Source organism: Lagopus muta, chromosome 5 (assembly GCF_023343835.1).
Source record: "Lagopus muta isolate bLagMut1 chromosome 5, bLagMut1 primary, whole genome shotgun sequence".
In the NCBI taxonomy this organism is placed as follows: Eukaryota; Metazoa; Chordata; class Aves; order Galliformes; family Phasianidae; genus Lagopus; species Lagopus muta.
Genome location: NC_064437.1, coordinates 49,982,882 through 50,001,573, shown reverse-complemented (window position 1 = coordinate 50,001,573; position 18,692 = coordinate 49,982,882). Strand labels below are relative to the sequence as shown.

General features: G+C 43.6%; 1 protein-coding gene across 1 annotated transcript in view; it reads right to left on the bottom strand.

Annotated features, from left to right (window-relative positions):
* The window catches only part of LOC125693686 (kinesin-like protein KIF20B), a 52,168-nt gene extending 38,721 nt beyond the window's left edge, over positions 1–13,447 (bottom strand). The window contains exon 1 of the mRNA XM_048945880.1: positions 13,343–13,447. Coding sequence (XP_048801837.1) covers positions 13,343–13,437 — 95 coding nt within the window. The 5' untranslated portion in view covers positions 13,438–13,447. The remainder of the gene's footprint in view (positions 1–13,342) is intronic.
* Positions 13,448–18,692: the final 5,245 nt, after the last annotated feature.

The window sequence follows — 18,692 nt, the reverse complement described above, 5'->3', positions numbered from 1 at the left end:
TGAGATGGGCAAAACTCACATAGTCCTTCACTTTTTCTTCTAAATGAGATCTCAAGTCTTGTAGCTTTGTAATAATGGCATCTTTCTGCACCACGATGTCTGTTAGCACTTGAATCCTTTCGTTTTGCACATTCATTCTCTTGGAAATAAAAACAAAAAAATAGTTCAGTCATCAGCTTCTAATGCAGTGTTAAGTAGCCGAATTGCACAATGCATTTTAAACGCAAGTTCAGTTTCGCTAAACTTGGTGAGAAAGCTACTCCTGGAGCCTACTGGAACAGCATTTTAAGCTACCACAACTTGGTTTTAAACAAATAATCCTGCACAGGATTTTCTTGATAAAGTTACCTCGGTTGCTTCTTTCAGTTGCTCAACAGACTCATCCAATTGAATCACCTTCATTTCAAAGTCTGTAACACACAGAAAAACTGGCATTAATAAGTAGCCAATAGGTAGTTCATTCAGTAATCCCAGATGTTCCCAGGCATTCTGATGCTGGAGAAGATTTGAAGAAATTAATTCATTTGCACGTGGCCTGCACTTATAGGAGTGTTTCAACAGTTGTATTTGTTGGAATGAAAAGGTTGCATCAGCAAGATGTAAAGAAGAGCAGGGATTACAATATAACAGCAAAATCTACACAGAGACATTTAACCCCATACTTCTGAAAGCTTCAGCCTGCTAGCTGCAGCCTAAGCGGAAAAAACATGAAATAACCAAGAACTGTGCAATTGTTCAACCTGAACACATGCACAGAACAAACAATCACTTCATATTGCACACAGGCTTTGTATTGTATACAGGCGATGGTTCCAAACGTAGAACATCTCCTCTACTTCCAGCTCAAATTGGTTATTTCTACTTCGGATTAGTGAACTATTTCTTTCTTCTACCCATGGCATCACACAACTCACCTTTGTTCTTCTGTCTCAGCTCTTCCTCAGTTTTCAGTAGTTTGGTGTTTTTCTCTGTCAGCTCTTCCTTGGTCTTCATGAGTTCAAAGCCAGTTTTTTCCAGCTGCTCCTCAAGCCGACCAATAGCTTCCTGTGCATCCTCCAGGGATGCAATGTAACCATGTGCTGCCACAGCTTGCTTTTTAATATCCATAACATCACGCTGCAGAGAATCAAGAATGCCCTCAAGATCAGCACAGGTGTCACGCACTGCGCTATGTTCTCCACCCTGGAACACAATTTCTTGTCAGTTACAGTTGGTGGATAGCTACCTACGCAATAGCTGTTACTTCTACAGATAGTTTGGATAGCCACTGTGAAGTCAACCACCTAAACAGTTTTTAATTCCAGCTTCAAAGCCCACCTTGCAAGTTCACGTGCAACTTAACAGAGAGTTGTACTGGGGGGCGCGGGGAGTGGGAGATATGAATTGGCAATCTAGCAACAGCTATTATATTTTATAGTATTTGACGACCCACTATCACACTCCTTTCTTATATTACCACAGATACAACTCCTGCAAATTTAACCTATAAGCTAGGATTCCCTTTTTCCTTGAACACAGGGTAATTTTTCGTTTTCTGTTGCAGAAACACAAAGAAAAGCCGTCAAATTCCCAAAGCTTTCTGAAAGGCTCAGCAACCATTCGTACTAGATGAAGAATAGATGCATCTTGCTCACCATACAGCAACACAGCCTGCGTTTCCTCGTGACCAGCCTTTTAGCTCCCTAAGACGCGCCCATACCACTTAACTAGTAAAAAGGAAAATATTTAAGAAAAAGCAAGAACGAAAAAATACCAGGGGTTCAGCTTGTTCGCTGCGAGGCAGATTCTTTAGTTTCTCTTCGCCTGGGTTGTCAGCATAACCACTTACAAGTTCCTTGAAAATGTCAAGGCGCTTTTCAGAATTTTCTTCAAGCCGTTCTCGTTCCTGGGAAAGGCATTCTCTGTAGAACAAAAGACAGAACATACGTCAGCTAAAAGCCAACCCATCTCAACCGCTACGTTATTAGCGCAGTTTCTTGAAAACAAAGATGTTTCTCTATTTTGGCACCACAGAATAATACACAGAATATTACTGCTACACTGACATAGAAATGTATTTCCCCACTCCCCAAGATCTGATGGAGGTGAGGGAGAGCAGCAGCAGGTGACAACAGATGCAAATGTTTACTAGAAGACTTCTTCCTGAGCTCCTCGAGCCAGAAAAATTCTGTTTGCCACTAAGAGAGCAGTCAGTAAAGATACCCTCCTCACCTCAGCCTCCAAATCAAAGCCTTTCCTACGCCGTATTTCTCCTACAATCCACCGTCCAGGTAGAAACTGATTTCTTACCAGAGACCAAGTAAGAGTAAAAGAGCAAGTCCAGCAGAATAATAGACTATTCTTCCATCGAATCCAACTCTCATCAACACGGGAATACACCCTCACCTTTCCTTTTCAACCAATAACTTTAAGAGCGTTTAAAGCTAACTTACTTGAACTCTGTTTCCTGCTGAGCAAAATATCGGGTAAATTCTTGGGCCACTTCATCACGAATTTTCAGTTCCAGCAGTAACTTGTCCTTCTTCTCAGCAATAAGTTGGTTCTTCGAGTCTTCCACAAGATTCAGCAGTGCCTAGGATAACAGCACTATTAAGTTTTTCATCAAGCAATGGTTTCGCTAGAACTGAGTTTTCTCCCTTCACTCTATTTGAAAATGACCTCCCACTTCTTTTATTAACTTATTCATAAACAGAAGCCTTCACATTTGGTCCTAGCTCAATAACTTACAGGCTTGCTCAGATAAGTCATTTGCCAAGAAATCTAAAGCAGATAACTTATATAGAATTCAGCTGTTACTTTGCAGATGCACTTTTTTTTGGGGGGGTGGGTGGGGGAAGGGGGTGGTGGGAGAAAAAATACTAATTAAATGCTACCAAAATATTCTCAAGCCTTCTGTTCCTGCCTCTTTGCCCAATCTAGAAGTTACTTTTAAAAGAAGCAAAGCAAGGTCCTAAAAGAGAATAAAACACCTGTATCCTTGCTATGTACTGACCACAAGAAAATAATAACACATCTGCATGCCTCATTGCTCTATTTCAATTTGGACACATTTCACACAGCTTCCCCACACAAGACACTAAGTCACAGTCATTCCAAATTCATCCACAGACAGGAGGGGAATTACCTCGTTGAAAGGACAGATAACAGCAGGACAAGGGCAAAGGGTTTTAAGTTGAGGGAGGGACGATTTAAGTTGGATGTCAGGGGGAAGTTCTTTACAGAGGAAGTGGTGAAGTGCTGGAACAGGCTGCCCAGAGAGATTATGGGTGCCCCATCCCTAGAGGTGTTCAAGGCCAGATTGGATGGAGACCTGGGCAGCCTAGTCTGGTATTGAATGGGGAGGTTGGTGTCCCTGCATGTGGCAGGGGGGTTGGAGATCCATGATCCTTGAGGTCCCTTCCAACCCTGGCCATTCAGTAATTCGGAAATTCCACTTAGTTCTTAACATTGAATTTAGGGACAGAAAGGGTGCTCAGAACGAAGAGGAGGGAGATGGAAGAAAAGAAGGATGTTGTTACAAGCCTCAGGGATGCACTAATTCTTAAAGCAGTCTGGGCACTTACTGAATATTCTTCTTTCCCTACCAGGACTTTATTTTCTTCGTATTTCAGCACTGTTTCTTCTCCTGACTTCTTATGTTCTTGCTCCATCTCATAGTCATCATCTTCCACTCCATCTTTTTGGGTCCGGTCCCACAGAAATCCAGTGCTTCTCCTTGGGACGGTCATTTTAGAGCAACAAGGCATTGATGACCCACTGGCTGAGTTCTGGCCAAATGACTCATCACAAGGAGGAACAGATGCATCCGTTACTATAACCTGCCCAGGAAATAAAAGAACAAAGCCATCAGTATTCCTTCAACCTTGACTAGAACTTCCAAGAGGGACCTGCTGTCGTTTCCTCTCCAGAGCTTACTACTCCCTTGGCCTATAGCCTTTGTTTGGTCACTACTTCAACCAGTTTTCAAGAAAGTAGAAAGGAATTACTGCAGACTCCAATCCTCCCCTTAGTCTCAAGACTATCACTAGCCAAACAACGTGCAAGAACTGCCACTTCACGAAGCCACAGGTTTCTGCTTTTGCTTTCAGTTTCCAGTTGCTCCAATTCCACTCAATGCAACTGGACATCATCTTTTCAGGTCTTTGTCTTGCACAACCACATCACCCTCATAGGCTGCTCCTTCTACTTTCCCACTTAACCTCCTTAGATACGGCCACAATCCGAGGGCACACATCCACCAATCACGCTTCAGACAACAAACTGCCAACGCTTCAAACACTTCCATCAAGCCTGCAGCACTGATCGGACACTTTAACTTCTTCAGCCTTATATCATGACTCTCATTCCTACCCATTCTGACTAACCTCCGCTTCTTCCCCACTGAAGCCTCTTACGGCCATAACACAGCCTTTCAAACTCTTTGCTGCTCCATTTATATTGTCAGGGCTTGACCTGAACAAGAGTCAAAATTACAACACGTATGGGCTAGCTGGATTTGCTTTCCTGGGTGGGATCATATTTTGGGAAGAGAGGAAAATTAAGTCAATAGTGGAGAATTTCCTCCCAATATAACAAGTTGCTTCTTGTTAGGCTGAATACCTTTCAGGAATAAGATTCTCAGAAGAGAAGGGCTTCCGCCCTCACACCCCAAAGAAGCACAACAACCCCAGGAGAGACTACAGCACACTCACTTTTTGTGCAAGAGCTGAGAACCTCAGCACATTGAATGTTTCATCATAGGCTGAAGCACACTGGCTGATGTTTACTAACATGTGTATCTTCCCTTTTCCACTGAAGAATCCCTGAAGAAAGTGCGTCAACTTACTCTCCCGAAACGGTATGTGCTGCTGCACCCTTTGGAGACAAAAACCACAGCAAAGCCCATTACCACAAGTTAACACCTTCAGTTCAGTGTACGAGCTATCCAAGTGGAAGACAGCATATTAATAGCGGCAGTAGTCCTTACATCAGTTTGGGTTGTGGGCGGTTTTTAATGCTATCGCTTTTTGCTAGTCTGCAGACAGGTTGTGTGGTTGTTCCAGCTACTACGCAGCCTTTATCTTCTTGGACATCGCACGAGAATATTTAAAACAAAAAGTACGTTCAACATTTGGCCTCTGTTAGGTCACACGGCCTCACATTACCTTCAATTCTCTCTCTCCTTTCTCTTTCCCTTACCATCTTTGCAAAAACGGCCTATCTACTTCTCAGAAAACAGTTTCTACTTGTAAGAAAACCTCACCTCCCTAGTGAGGTTGCCCACTGCACTCTTGACAGCTACTGAATTCTGCAAATAGTGCAAGAAAGCTTCAGATAGTTACACTGCTGTCACAGCACACACACAACCCATAAGCAGCTCTACTGCAGGAGTGCTAAACAAGAGTCGTGTTAAGAAAATGACTATCAAAGTCATCTATCAATATGATAAGTGATTAAGCTTCAGCACATTTCTTCTGAGTTGTTAAGATGTCAAGTGATCAGGACCAGAACATAAAACAGTTCTGAATACATCACAGCTCTTCAAGAAGCAGCTAACTTTAAAGGCACCCTTCTTACCTAGAAAAGAAGGACCGACGAGAGAGTAAACCTCTAGCTAGGCCTATTTTCATCTTCTTTAAAGCACAACAGAATTTGAGTAGGCTACCAGGCAGAGTGTTAGCAAACAAGAGAATTTCTTAAAGCACACAATGGCATTTCCCAAGCACAGAGCACACTTAATCTGTGTGGGAGAAAGACATCTTGAAATGAGAATCTACAGAGAAAGCTGCTCCTGAGCGGTTGCATCCAGCTGTGACTGTAAATAAATACTACATCCTTTTAAAAAACAGAAAGTTCTGCCTGCACTCACTTAGAGCCCAACCGCAGGCAAAAGTAGCACGTAGGCTTCTCTTCTGTCTGCATTATTGTGGAGATAATAGTGAAGAGAAATTGTCTATCTTATCCCAGGATTTCTTTGAGAAGGCAAGGCCAGAAGAAACAATGTTAAGTTGCTTAAGTCCACGATAACATGTTCAAAGATTCAGAACTTAAAGGCTTATTAAAACAAATAAAAAATAAACAAAGCAGACAAGTTTATAGACCACTTTGTTAGATCAACAAGGCTTCACACAACTGCAGAAGTCTACGTATACTTTTCACTCAAGCCTTAGTTTTGTACTCTGCATTTTAGACAATAGCTTAAACGTTGCATGCAATACCTGAAATCCACACCTGGTTTCCAGTTTGTACAAGGACTTACTTTGACTGCTGACTGATCCTGAGTGCACTAATACACTTGCTTAGAGTCAGGAGAGACGTATTGATATTTCCACTCTCTTTCAGCCTATCACCTTCGTTGCGCGTCTTGGTATACCTTTCTGAACCAGCAAGATCACACAGGGAGAACCTGAAGGCAGATAAGGAAAATTAAGTTTTCTTGCCTCGGAACGTGCCCTGATTATTTTCATTCTAACACAACCACTCCTCCCAAAGGAAGAATTTCTTGAACCCTCCCATGCTTTTTAATGTTGCTTTCCTAGTGAAGCTGCACGCTACTTCCTGCCAAATGCTTCTTCAACAAAGCTTCCATTTTTCTGCCATGCGCTTCTTTCTGAGGACTTAACGTTAGTTCAGAAGTCAAGTGGAGCAGGATAGAGGAACACTGTGCTGAACAGAGGGCACAAGATGCAGAACAGCACTGCAACTGGATGGTTTAGTACCGTATGACGATAGGAAATGGGGAACCACCACTCATACACGAGGCTCCATCAGGGAACACTGAGTACGTAGCCTAGCATCAATACACCAACACTGAAAACAACTGACAATTTCACCCCAAAAGAAGAAGGGACCTTTGCTCTGAACTTACTCATTGACTCGTGTCACTCGTGGCATTTCAAGGTCTTCAATTTTTAGTAACTTGATGGTAAATATACTGTGGCTAAAAGGAGACATTTAAAAACCAGTAAGGAGAAATGAAGCAAGATCAATAGTCAGAAATACATATATATTTTTACAAATCTACAACATCTAGTCAAAACGCTGCTGGATCTACTTGAGATTCAATTAACTTCATAATTCTACTGGATGCAGTAAGCCTTTTAAAGAGACTTTTTTCTCAGCTTATTTTGCTTTTCTTCCCTCCCCCAACCCACCAGTACTTAGACAGAAGAAGGCTTAGTTATTCTGCTGAGAGTTTTTGATAAAACCATTGGCTTTTGTACACGCTTATCTGCTTGAAGGACTAATCCATCTTGCTTCAAGCACTAGAATCACATGCAGTTACAGGATATCTAATGGAACACTCGATATCAAGCCTTTTTAAAGCCTTCTGCCCTACAAAAGCCACAGGCAGTATTTTCACTTATCCCTCTTCCCCACACCATCTTATACCCAACCTCAGACAAAGTCTCCCACCTTCGGCTGGAGCAAGCATTCAGCTTTGGGCTTGCAAAACTCCGGTGTTTCTGTCCCAGTTTAAAAAGTCTAAAAGCTTCTTCACAATCAGAGACCTGAACCCACTGCAGACCTTTCAAAAGAAGGAAAAGTGACTTTGGCAGCTTCATTAGCAAAAGGAAAAGTGAACAAGAAATGAGGTATACAAACAAAGAATAATACATTTAGGCAACACAAGAAAATATTGTATTAAGTCTGCTTCGGACACACGATAAGCTGACGAGAGATAAGACTAAGATTCTTCCTCCCATGGAAAAGGACAAGATACAGTATGCCTCTGCATTCAAGCAGACATTTCTAGAGCTAAACTGAACACATTTAAGAGTTTTCTATTTCAGAAGAAACATTATTACAGAAATAGCACTTTTCCATGACAAGCTTGGTGATTTGCAAAGCACTCCAGTTACCTTTCACGTAAGAATATCCCTTGATGTCTAGAGCAAGGCCAAGCGTCTTCTTTTTCTTGTCATCCGACATAGGAGCCAGTAAATCATAAAAACATTCGTTGTAAATCTCAAGAAATGAAACCCAAACAGAGAACTTTGAGAAATTATCTAGAGATAATCTGCTAGATTGTTCTGATCCTTTTGAGAGATTTCCTACACCTGCAAAGTAGAAAATATTACAAGTCAATCTAGAGACAGCAAAACTAATTGCATTTAAAAATAAGTAACGACTAAGATTACAGCAGCCTTGTTAATTAAAGAAAACTTTTCCCAGGCAAAAACCACGGACATCCCCCTCCTCCCATACACACACAGAGCATCTGGAAGTCATATGCTTGCCCTACACCTTCGCAAAGACACATCTACTTGAGAGCTTGCTTTTTCACTTCCAAAACCTAATCTAACGCGTCTAGTTGGGTTAGAAATATTCTGAACTCTTCAAAGGCTTTTTAATGTAGTTCTTAAATGCCCTGAAAGCCTGTCAGAATATCACTAGGAATCTTATCACAAGCCATACTCTTTCTCTTCGTTTTACTTACACCTCGTGCTTAACACCAGGTTAGGCTAGACGTCCAAGTAGTCTCCTAACCACTTCATCCCTTCTGTTTTCTGCCCAGATGTCCTGCCCATTATTCCAATCCATCACAAATAAAAGCCAAATAATCCTTTTATTACTAACATTAGCCAAGAGTCAGTTCTTGACCTTAGCAGTTAGAAAAGCTTCTGTATTGTTTAATACAAAACATACCCTTAGAATCAGCCGGTGCTTTGCCGTTAGGGCTATTGCGATGGTCTACCTGCAAAAGAAAAGAGAGACTTCTGGATTTATTACTGAAGTACAGCACCAACACACCACCTGTTGCCTGTTTGGTTTTCTTGTTTTTTTGTTTTGTTTTGTTTTCTTCTTTTTTTAAAATACAGCTATATGGCCCTCCCAGAAAGCAATACAGCATAGTTTCAATATGCCAACACCAAAATCCTGGCTGTACATTACAATTGCTTCAGTGCACTCATACATTCCTGTGTTTTTACCTTACTTCTCATTCCTGGCATTTCCTTTACTGTAACATACTACAGCTCGCCGATACAGGGGGGAAAAAGAAAAAATGGAAGAGAATCCCAAACTGGAAGGAGTTACTTAACAGAATGATTTCCAACAGCCCGGTTGTAGTCTGCATATTACCCTCGATTTCATCAAACGAGGATTCCTGAAGTATTTTTCTTTTTGTCATTTTCATAATTCAGGACTTCCATATCTTATGGCTTATTGGGTCAACTCTTGGAAACTGAAGTTAAGGTAGAATACTTTATCATTTAGTGTAGGTAAGCAGCTCATTGCTTCTTAACACAGGCTGTCAAAGTCTTACACAACTGAAATTAACTCTAAACTTTGTAAATATACTATTTTCTTTGTCCAAACTGCTTAATAATATAAAATGGTTCCCAACATCCAGAACTTATGATGTTCACACACGCATTATCAGTTCCCAGGCTACAGATTCTGAGTGGTGTTTTTTTTTTCCTATTAAAGCACAAAAGTAGAAAGAAATTCCCATCTACTAAAGTGAAGACGAGGAGTCTCACCTACCAGACACAGTATGCTTAAGAAGAAAAACTGGGAAATTTTCATCTACACAACGCACACAGATCTGGCTTTGGGTAGGCAGCAAAGCTTGCGGCTACTCAGCTTATCAGGTCAAGTGTTCTACCTACAAACATGGCTCTTGAAACCAGAGGAGGCACCTCTAGCACATGATCACATCTCATCCTACTCCATTAGAGAGTTAAGATCAGCATACAGCTGTTCACTGCATTTTCTTTCCACATCCTCACTAAACCGGGAACAGTTTTACACAGCTTTGGTTCATGCAGATGTAGAAGACAGGTGTTGTTTCCCCCCGCCATACTTACACATCATTGCAGCCAGACTTAACACGTGCCTGGGCTCTCAAAGTTATTCAGAAAGAGTCTGACTGCCACCTGCCTTTGACGCACACTTAACTAACTCCTCAATAAGATCAATCTAACTCCACAACTGAAATACCCCACTATGGTGTGGCATGCCACTAAGAAGATGCTTCATTCTTTTTCGACAGGAACAGAAAGATGAATAAACAACTACGTGAGAACACACAAGCCTCTTTCATCACACAATGCACAGGATCACACTGAGCTCTCTCAAGACGCATGTACTCATCGTTTCTTTATGAAGTAGTCTCCTACCTCTTTTGTCAGACGAAGCAAGGAATTTTTAAGAGCAGCTTCTTCTCTCACTTGGTCTTTGGTCAGTTTTAGGTAATCTCGCCACCGAATAGGTTTCAGATCCATTTTTGTGTACAGCCTTCCTCCAATAGTTTTAAACAACATATCCATCGTCCTTGGCAAAATACCAACATCATCTTCTGTCCCTGTAAGCAAAAGAAAGGCCCCAGAATTATCATGAGCAACGTACAAAGTAAACGAAGACGAAGATAACTGATTTGAATCTCAAGGCACACACAAAGAGTTTAGAGGCCAGTTACAGTCTGAAGCAGCGTTTGCAGTTTTACTAGTGAAACACAACCCATTCCTCAGACATTACAGGGCATCACTTGAAAACAGCCAGGATGTTCTGCATCAGCTTAGCCATAAGAGAAGGGGGAAAAGAAAACGCAGCAAAATCCCACATTTAACAAATATGCAAGCTTTCAACTGTTTTCCAGGCTTCCTCCCCTCTCTGAAATAATCTGAAGTAAATCCTGCTTTAAGAAACTAATTCAAGGAAAAAAAAAAATTTCTACTCTTACCTTGGAATGTGTAGGTTTTCCCAGCATTTCTAACGCCATACGTAAAAACAAGGCGATTACATCCTTCTAGGAAGTCTAGCACTGGCTGCTTCACTGTACCTTCAAAGAATTCTTCTTGAGTTGTTTCAGGTCCAAACACCTGAACGTTACCAAGAAGCTGGTTAATCTCTTTAGATTGTTTAAGCAATCCTTACATACTTGTAGGAGTCAGATACACGCTTATAATCATACAGAGAATTCTTAAGAGAAGCTTGTTTGTTTTATGTTAAGTAACAGAAGACAAGCAACATCTTCCACACATAACTTAGAGGCATTTAAAGAAAATTCATTTACTCGTGAAAAGCTGAATTTCTGTATCGCCTGTCCTGCAGTTTTGTCAGTCGGTCGACTCCAGGAGCTCTTAGGGGGTTTCAGTATAACGCTTGTTGAGTCCTCAAGTGAAACACACCCCTATTAAAAGGAAGCACAAGTAACGCAGGCATCAAAAGTGTTTTAAAAGATCATCATAAGGGGAAAAGAAAACACGTATACATTAAGGGTAGTTTGTTTTCTTTTGTTTGGTAGTTTGCTTTTTTTGTTTGTTTGTTTTTAGTGTTAAGATTAAGTAAATGTCCTACCTGTGATCCATTTGCTCTTTCCAGTGCTGTGAAGGGCTTAATGCGCAGGCAAACTTGTATGTGTCCCCTAGGCTCCAAACTAGACCTCTAAAATGGAAAGAGCTGGAAGTTACAAATCTGACTAGATCCTCTCTTTGATGATTAGCACATTTACACAGCATTCTTGTCATCAGCCTGTTGTAACAGATTCATTTGATGACACGGGAAGCACAAATATTTCACTCTGTTTTCACAAGTGCTTTGGCCCCTGCTAAACTTCCTTGTGAGAGCCTAGAGTTTCAAAACAAATAATACTGCAGTACACTCATGTACTGCATTCAGGCCAACTATAAGCACAAGTCTTCCATCACTCTGCTTCTCTGAAGTGACGTCAGCTTCACCCACTGAGACTGGGGCACCTCACAAGGTATCAAAGCAACACACACACACGTGTCTATGCACAGTCTAAAGGCACAGATGACTGTCATCTCTTCTTTAAGATTCTAATTCTTCTTACCAAGAAAAGAATGAAGTTTCTTTTACAAGATCCAATTAATTTTAATATTGAAGCTTTCTTACCCGGCTCATGTCTGAGCTTGAAGAAACTGAACTAAACTCATCAGAGAGATTTGTTTTTATGTCTTCCACATTTACCAGTCCTGTTCTTTCAGGAAGCTCTATGCCAGCTACATAGGATGGTCTCAAAATGTTATCTTCTTCTGAATTTGTTTCCATTCTGCAAGATGATACAAAAAGAAATTATTCTTTGCTCTTTCAACACATGATGCAGATTTCCTAAGCTCAGTTAGGAAACATGAGACTAAGTGATATCTGCAGTTTGCTTTGTGTGTGTGGACTGACTCTTGCTTCGTCTTCCTTTTCTGTTCTACTCAACTTTATTTCAAACCCACAAGTGTAACCTTTTTCCTATTCTCCCCTCCATCTCCCTACAAGGAGCAAACCCTGTGGTGCCAAGCGGCCTGTCAGACTAAATCACACCACAACCGCCCATCGGGAAAAAGCCTTTTGCATGTAGCACAGCCTTGCTAGAGCCATGATGGCTGATGGAAATAGTCACAGATACCATTTAGTAAAAGCAGGCCCGCTCCACATAACCTTTCCCATCATCTCATTTTGCAGTTCGAGTCTCCTTTTGGAATAGAAGCTTATCACAATAGAACATTGCAATGGCTTATCCCTGTGGCACCTAATCAATCGTTGGTATGAAAAAGGATAACCCGATGCAGTTTTACACAAGGCAGGACTCAGAGGCACTGTGAAGTCTAACAGGTAGCTTTGGTATTAAGAGGATACTAAACATCAGAAAACCTCATGCCAGAGTACAACTGTTGGCTTTTAAATCCGCAATTTAACTCCTTCAGTGCATCTCAGTCTCAGCAGTGATCTGCTACAGAAAAGTGTAATTGATTCAGCGTGACAGGACACCCAAATAACCCTTAAGACGCACATCTGACATACAAATACCCGCGTATTTTGCCCACACTTCATTCTCCTGCTACTTCTTCCTCTGATACTACAGGTGCCATCTTTGCAGTTTATATTTGCCCTCTGAAATAGCTTGTCAGGATATCACTCACCTGTCACGGCAAAAAGCACTCTAACACTTGGTGCTGCCCGGCTTCCTACAGCTTGGACAGCGATTCAGCCGCCTTACAACCCTACACCCTCACGCCAAGCTCCAGCAGCGCACATACAGTGTCCGTAAGTGCTAATAGGGAATAGGAAACCTTTGATAAACTTCAGCGGTTAAAGCGGCCGATGGGACCAGCGCTGGGGCACGGCCCTTCGCTCGCTGACAGCAGTCACGTTTTTGATCTGCGCGAGCAGCACAAAAAGCCGGGATGGAGCAACACACAGCTCAGCCCTCCTACCCGACCAGCAAAACGCAGCTACCGAGTCGGACAGGGCTAGGCAGACATCGCCGAAAGTCACGCTGAAGGGAACGGGCCAGGCGTTCCCTTCCCTCTCCCTACAGCTTGCAAGCACGACGGGCAGCTGTTCAAAACAGGGGAAAGCCCGCCCTGAAATACCGCCCGAGCTTCAGCAAACGCCGTCTTACGGGAAACAAACGGACCCCCGCCGAGCACGGTCGCTCCCGCAGGTCGCTAGGCAACCGCAAACCGCCGACGCCGCCAAAGGGGCCGCACGTCTCATAACCGCCGCCTCACTCACGTGCAGCGATGGCTGCTCGCAAAGCGGCATTTAGCAGGATCCTGCTCTCGCGTTGTGATTTCTCGCTTGAGAAGCAGAAGGCAGGCCTGCATGCGCCTGCTGCGCCTCGAGAGGCAGCCTGGGGTGGCAGGGGCAGCCCCTCTGCCAGTTCCCCCCCTCCGGGGACACGGCGACCCTTATCCTGCCATTTCGTGGCACGGGGAGCCCAGGATTTCACAGCACCCCGCTGCAAAGGCCTCCTCTGCCTCAATATTACCTGTTCTAGCTGTAGTTGAGACTGGAGGAATAGAGAAGACTCTGAAATGTGTACTCCAGGCTAGAACGCTTCAAACAGTAGCAGAGAAGAACACCTACATCTTTCTTGGTTAACCACAGGCACATGAAAGCATTACTGAACAGCTTTCCCCAGATATGGTCAAAATTACCCATGTTCAATGAGGTCTCTGAGCTGTACCTGCTCATGAGGTACAATACTTCACCTTAATAGATAGTACACCTGTCCTTTTCCACTTTTTTTCCCCAGTATTTTCATTCTTCCCCATCTGGCATGCAGTGACACCAAGACATCACTTTTACAATGAAAAAGACTTAAACAGAACACACTTCAAGCAGTTGGAAATGTTGTTCAAATGGGATGGGGGAGAGAATTAAAAAAAAAAAAAAAGTAGAACTTATGGGTGAAAATAAAACTATGTGCAAAGATGGAGAAAAGGAACAGGAAAATAATTATGACATACATACATATGTACGTAACAAGCGATGCACAAGCAATCAATTGCTCACCACCCACCAACAAGTGCCCGGCAAGTCTCCAAGCACTTGAAGAGAGAGCCAGAGATTAACTCCTCCTCCTCTGCAAACTCTCCTTCTGCAAGGAATATCGCCTTGGCCAGCTCCTTGGGCACCCTGTGCCTCTCAGCTCCTTTTCTTGCTCCTCATCAGTAGCACAGTGGGACAGACTGAGGGGTCCTCAGCTCTGTGCAGCGCAGCTCAGCAACAACTAGAAACATCAATGTGTTATCAACACTGTTTTCCTCATAGAGCCAAAACATAGCATAGTCACTAGACATTGTGAAGCAACACAATTCCATCCCACCGGAAACAATGACACCTTCTTTCAACAATAAATCGCAGAGCGCAAGAAGTCTTCAGCATCCAGCAGGAAAGGTGCAATTTGGAATTTTTGTACCATAAAACATCCAAACTCCGTTTCTCAAAAGGAGAAATCTCATTCCCGTAGAGCACTCAGAAATAAAAGGAGATTGTAGCATTTACTAGACATGCATTCTAAGCTCCCAGAGTAGAATCACATTTTTGTTTCACATCAATGTTTCTGGGAAAAACTAGAGATGAACTTAATAGGGGGATCTATGAATGTTAAATTCAGCAACTTCAAAAACAAACTCTTCCTTAGCAAAGGTGATCTCCCATACTTGACCTTAAACTACAGAGGATCTCTTTTCTGCCTAATACCTACACCAGGTCGCACAGGTAGGCGTCCAGGCAAGTCTTGAATATCTCCAGAGAAGGAGACTCCACAACCCCCCTGGGCAGCCTGTTCCAGTGCTCCATCACCCTCACCGTAAAGAAGTTCTTGCGCACATTCGTGAGGAACTTCCTCTGCTGCAGCTTATGTCCGTTTCCCTTTGTCCTGTCTCCACGTACCACTGGAAAGAGACAGGCCTCACCACTATGGCCCCCACACCTCAGATATTTATTAACCTGGATTCCACCCCCTCTCACTCGTCTTTTCTCAAGGCTAAACAGACCCAGTTCACTCAGCCTTTCTTCATAGGGGAGATGCTCCAGGCCCTTCACCATTTTTGTGGCCCTCTGCTGGACTCTTTCCAAGAGGTCCCTGTCTTCTTTGTACTGGGGAGCCCAGAACTGGACACAGTACTCCAGATGAGGCCTTACCAGGGCAGAGTAGAGGGGGAGGATCACCTCCCTCGACCTGCTGGCCACGCTCTTTTTAATGCACCCCAGAATGCCATTGGCCTTTTTGGCCACAAGGGCACACTGCTGGCTCATGGCCAACCTGTTGTCCACCAGGACGCCCAGGTCCCTCTCTGCAGAGCTCCTCTCCAGCAGCTCATCCCCCAGCCTGTACTGGTGCATGCAATTATTCCTCCCTAGGTGCACGACCCTACACTTGCTTTTGTTGAACCTCATCTGGTTTCTTACTGCCCAGCTCTCCAGCCTGTCCAGGTCTCGCTGAATGGCAGCCCAGCCTTCAGGCGTGTCAGCCAATCCTCCCAACTTTGTATCATCAGCAAACTTGCTGAGGGTGGCCACTATCCCCCCATCAAGGTCATTGATGAAGATGTTGAACAAGACCGGACCCAGCACAGACCCCTGGGGGACACCACTGGTTACAGGTCTCCAGGCAGACTCTGCACCACCAACGACAACCCTCTGTGCTCTGCCAGTCAGCCAGTTCTCAACCCACCTCACTGTCCACTCGTCTATCCCACACTTCCTCAGCTTTGTTATAAGGATGTCGTGGGAGACAGTATCAAATGCCATTCTAAAATCAAGGTAGACTACATCTACGCTCTCCCCCCATCCACCCAGCATGTCACAACATCATAGAAGGCCATCAGGTTGGTTGAGTAAGACCTCCCCTTGGTGAACCCATGCTGACTACTCCTGATAACCTCCTTTTCTCCCAGTTGTCTGGAGATGGCATCCAGCACAAGCTGTACCATCACCTTTCCAGGGACAGAGGGGAGGCTGACAGGCCTATAATTACCCAGGTCTTCCTTCTTGCCCTTTTTGAAGACTGGAGTGACACTGGCTATCCTTCAGTCTTCATGACCTCCCTCATTATGCAAGACCTCACAAAGATGATGGAGGGAGGTTCGGCAATGACCTCTGCCAGCTCCCTCAGCACACGTGGATGCACCCCATCAGGTCCCATGGACTTGTGGACCTTAGTACTGCCTAGGCACTTACGGATCACCTCTTCCCTGACTAAGGGAAGTCTCCCATTCCCCAGACCCTCTCACTAACCTCCAGGGTATGGGAAACCTGAGGGAGAGCCTTTCCACTGAAGACGGAAGTAAAGATTAAAAAGTAGTAAAGTAATTTAAACAGAAGTATTAAAGACTAAAAAGAAGTAAAGTAAATATTCGGCAAATATACACTTTTTGGTAATAATTCCACTCTTCAGAGAGCTTTCAAGAGGATGCCTTAGCGACTGGTACAGATGTACTGAGGAACAACACTAGATGTTCATGAGAAAACTGGAAAACCTTCAAGCAATGCAGGCACTGGGTGCCAGCGTGCAGAGGGCAGCCCAACCTTTGCCCCCAGGCGGTTCAGATGAGTTGCAATGTAATTTTCAATCCTTTCCAGGTACAGGAAATGGCACAGAAGCCCATGAAGCGCTGGGCACCGTTCTGAAACAACACTGTATAGGCAGTACATCTCTTCAGCAGGGCGAGTGTGCAAAAGGTAACTCCAGAAGTGACAGAGGGGAGAGACATGGAATGTGCTGCAGTACAGACGCTCCCTACAGGCGACAGGGAAATGCAGGAGCTGAAGGAGCTCCACTAGCAGCAGCACAGCTCCACGAAGCTCGGCCAAGCGCGCCGAGATTCGGGCGCGTCGGAAAGGAGCAAAGCACTTCTGCTCCCCGCCGCTGGCAGAGGGAGGGCTGCTGACTCGGGATCAGAAGGGCCGCAGCGCCATCGTGCGGGCGCCGCGCCGGCTGGCCTACACGCATGCAGACGCACGTGCTCACCCACATACGCACTTCTTGTTCATAGCTCGACTTTTCTTCAGTCACAGCACAAGTCGAGCCCCAAGAAGCTCAGGTATTAGCATGCCTACTTAAAGCTGTCCTATCACAAAGAAGACTCCCCAAAATATTCGGTTCTCCTTTCATGGAAAGGAGCAAAAACCCAACAAGGAAAACCCACTGTCACAGCTGTTCCACGTGCAACATTTTTACCCGCAAGAGCTGGAAGAAAATATTGGAAACTACGACATTTTACATTTGGTGGGGAAAAGAACAATCAAATCAACAAAGAAATCATACCACAAGGAATTCAACGTGCTTCCTATCCTGCACTTACCTTGTAGATTTTTCTTGGTTTCAAAGCTTATTTGGTGATTTAATGACAAGCAATCAAGCCGTCATTCAAAGCAGCGTGATGGACCGTGAATCTCTCTGCAGGCAAGAGCAAGGTTGCGCAACGGGAGGAACAGTCCTGCTCAACAGGCATGTATTGATGGGCTCTAAAATTAACTTGAACTGTACAGAAGAACAAGATGGGGGGCAAGATGAGCAGCTGGTTGAACTTGTGCTGAGCGTGGAACAAAGCAGACAGAACTCTGAGAAAGGCAAAGAAGCAATACGCTAAGTACGGCCCACTGTTTAAGACTGTGCCATGACTTTCACTTTGTTATTTATTATGCCTCCAGCTATGACACTTGCATAAAAGGCAGAAACGCTCACCTACCACCTAGCTAAGAGTCATCAGCGATGCACTCTTCTCAAGTCCTGAAAGAGCTCAACTCTAGCCCTGAAAAAGGTCAGTCTAGACAGATAACCAAAGCACAGGTGGGAGAAAACAGAAGATCCGGACAGAAGGACAAAGGACCTCAAAGCGTAAAACTACCTATGAAAACATTAAACAAGATTTCACGACAGATGCATTCATCTCTACTTAGGAAGGAAAGCCAAATTTGAGAGACGGGCAGCTTATTCTCTGTTGTATTTGAATGAAGAGGTGAGAAAGCCTGTCTTCCACATTGAGGAACTGGCACTATCTTCTCTCCAAAGAAAATTCTTTAAAAAGATTCAAAAATCAAGCATTATCATGCGCTGATCCCATTCCTCTCCCGCAAAGTTCTGCTAAGCACACCAGTCACCTGAGAAAAGCAATTCAGGCCATCCTCAACAAGTATGTTATTACTACTGCACAATGGGTAAATAACAAACATTTCTAAAGACACCATTCCTATACAGGGGAGGCAAAACAAACAAAAAACAAAAGCAGCAAAAGAAAAAAAAAAAAAAAAAAAAAAAAAACCCAAGCAAACAAACAAAAAAAAGCCAAACACATAATTCAAGAAAACTGGTGTTTATTTCAACTTCAAGAGTCAGTTTGAAACGTCAGAAAGACACAATACACCTATATATACTATACTATAGACAAACCTAAGAGCACAACTAAGCAACTGTTAACGTTCAATAACAACCAGTTATAACAATAACAATATAATAGAAC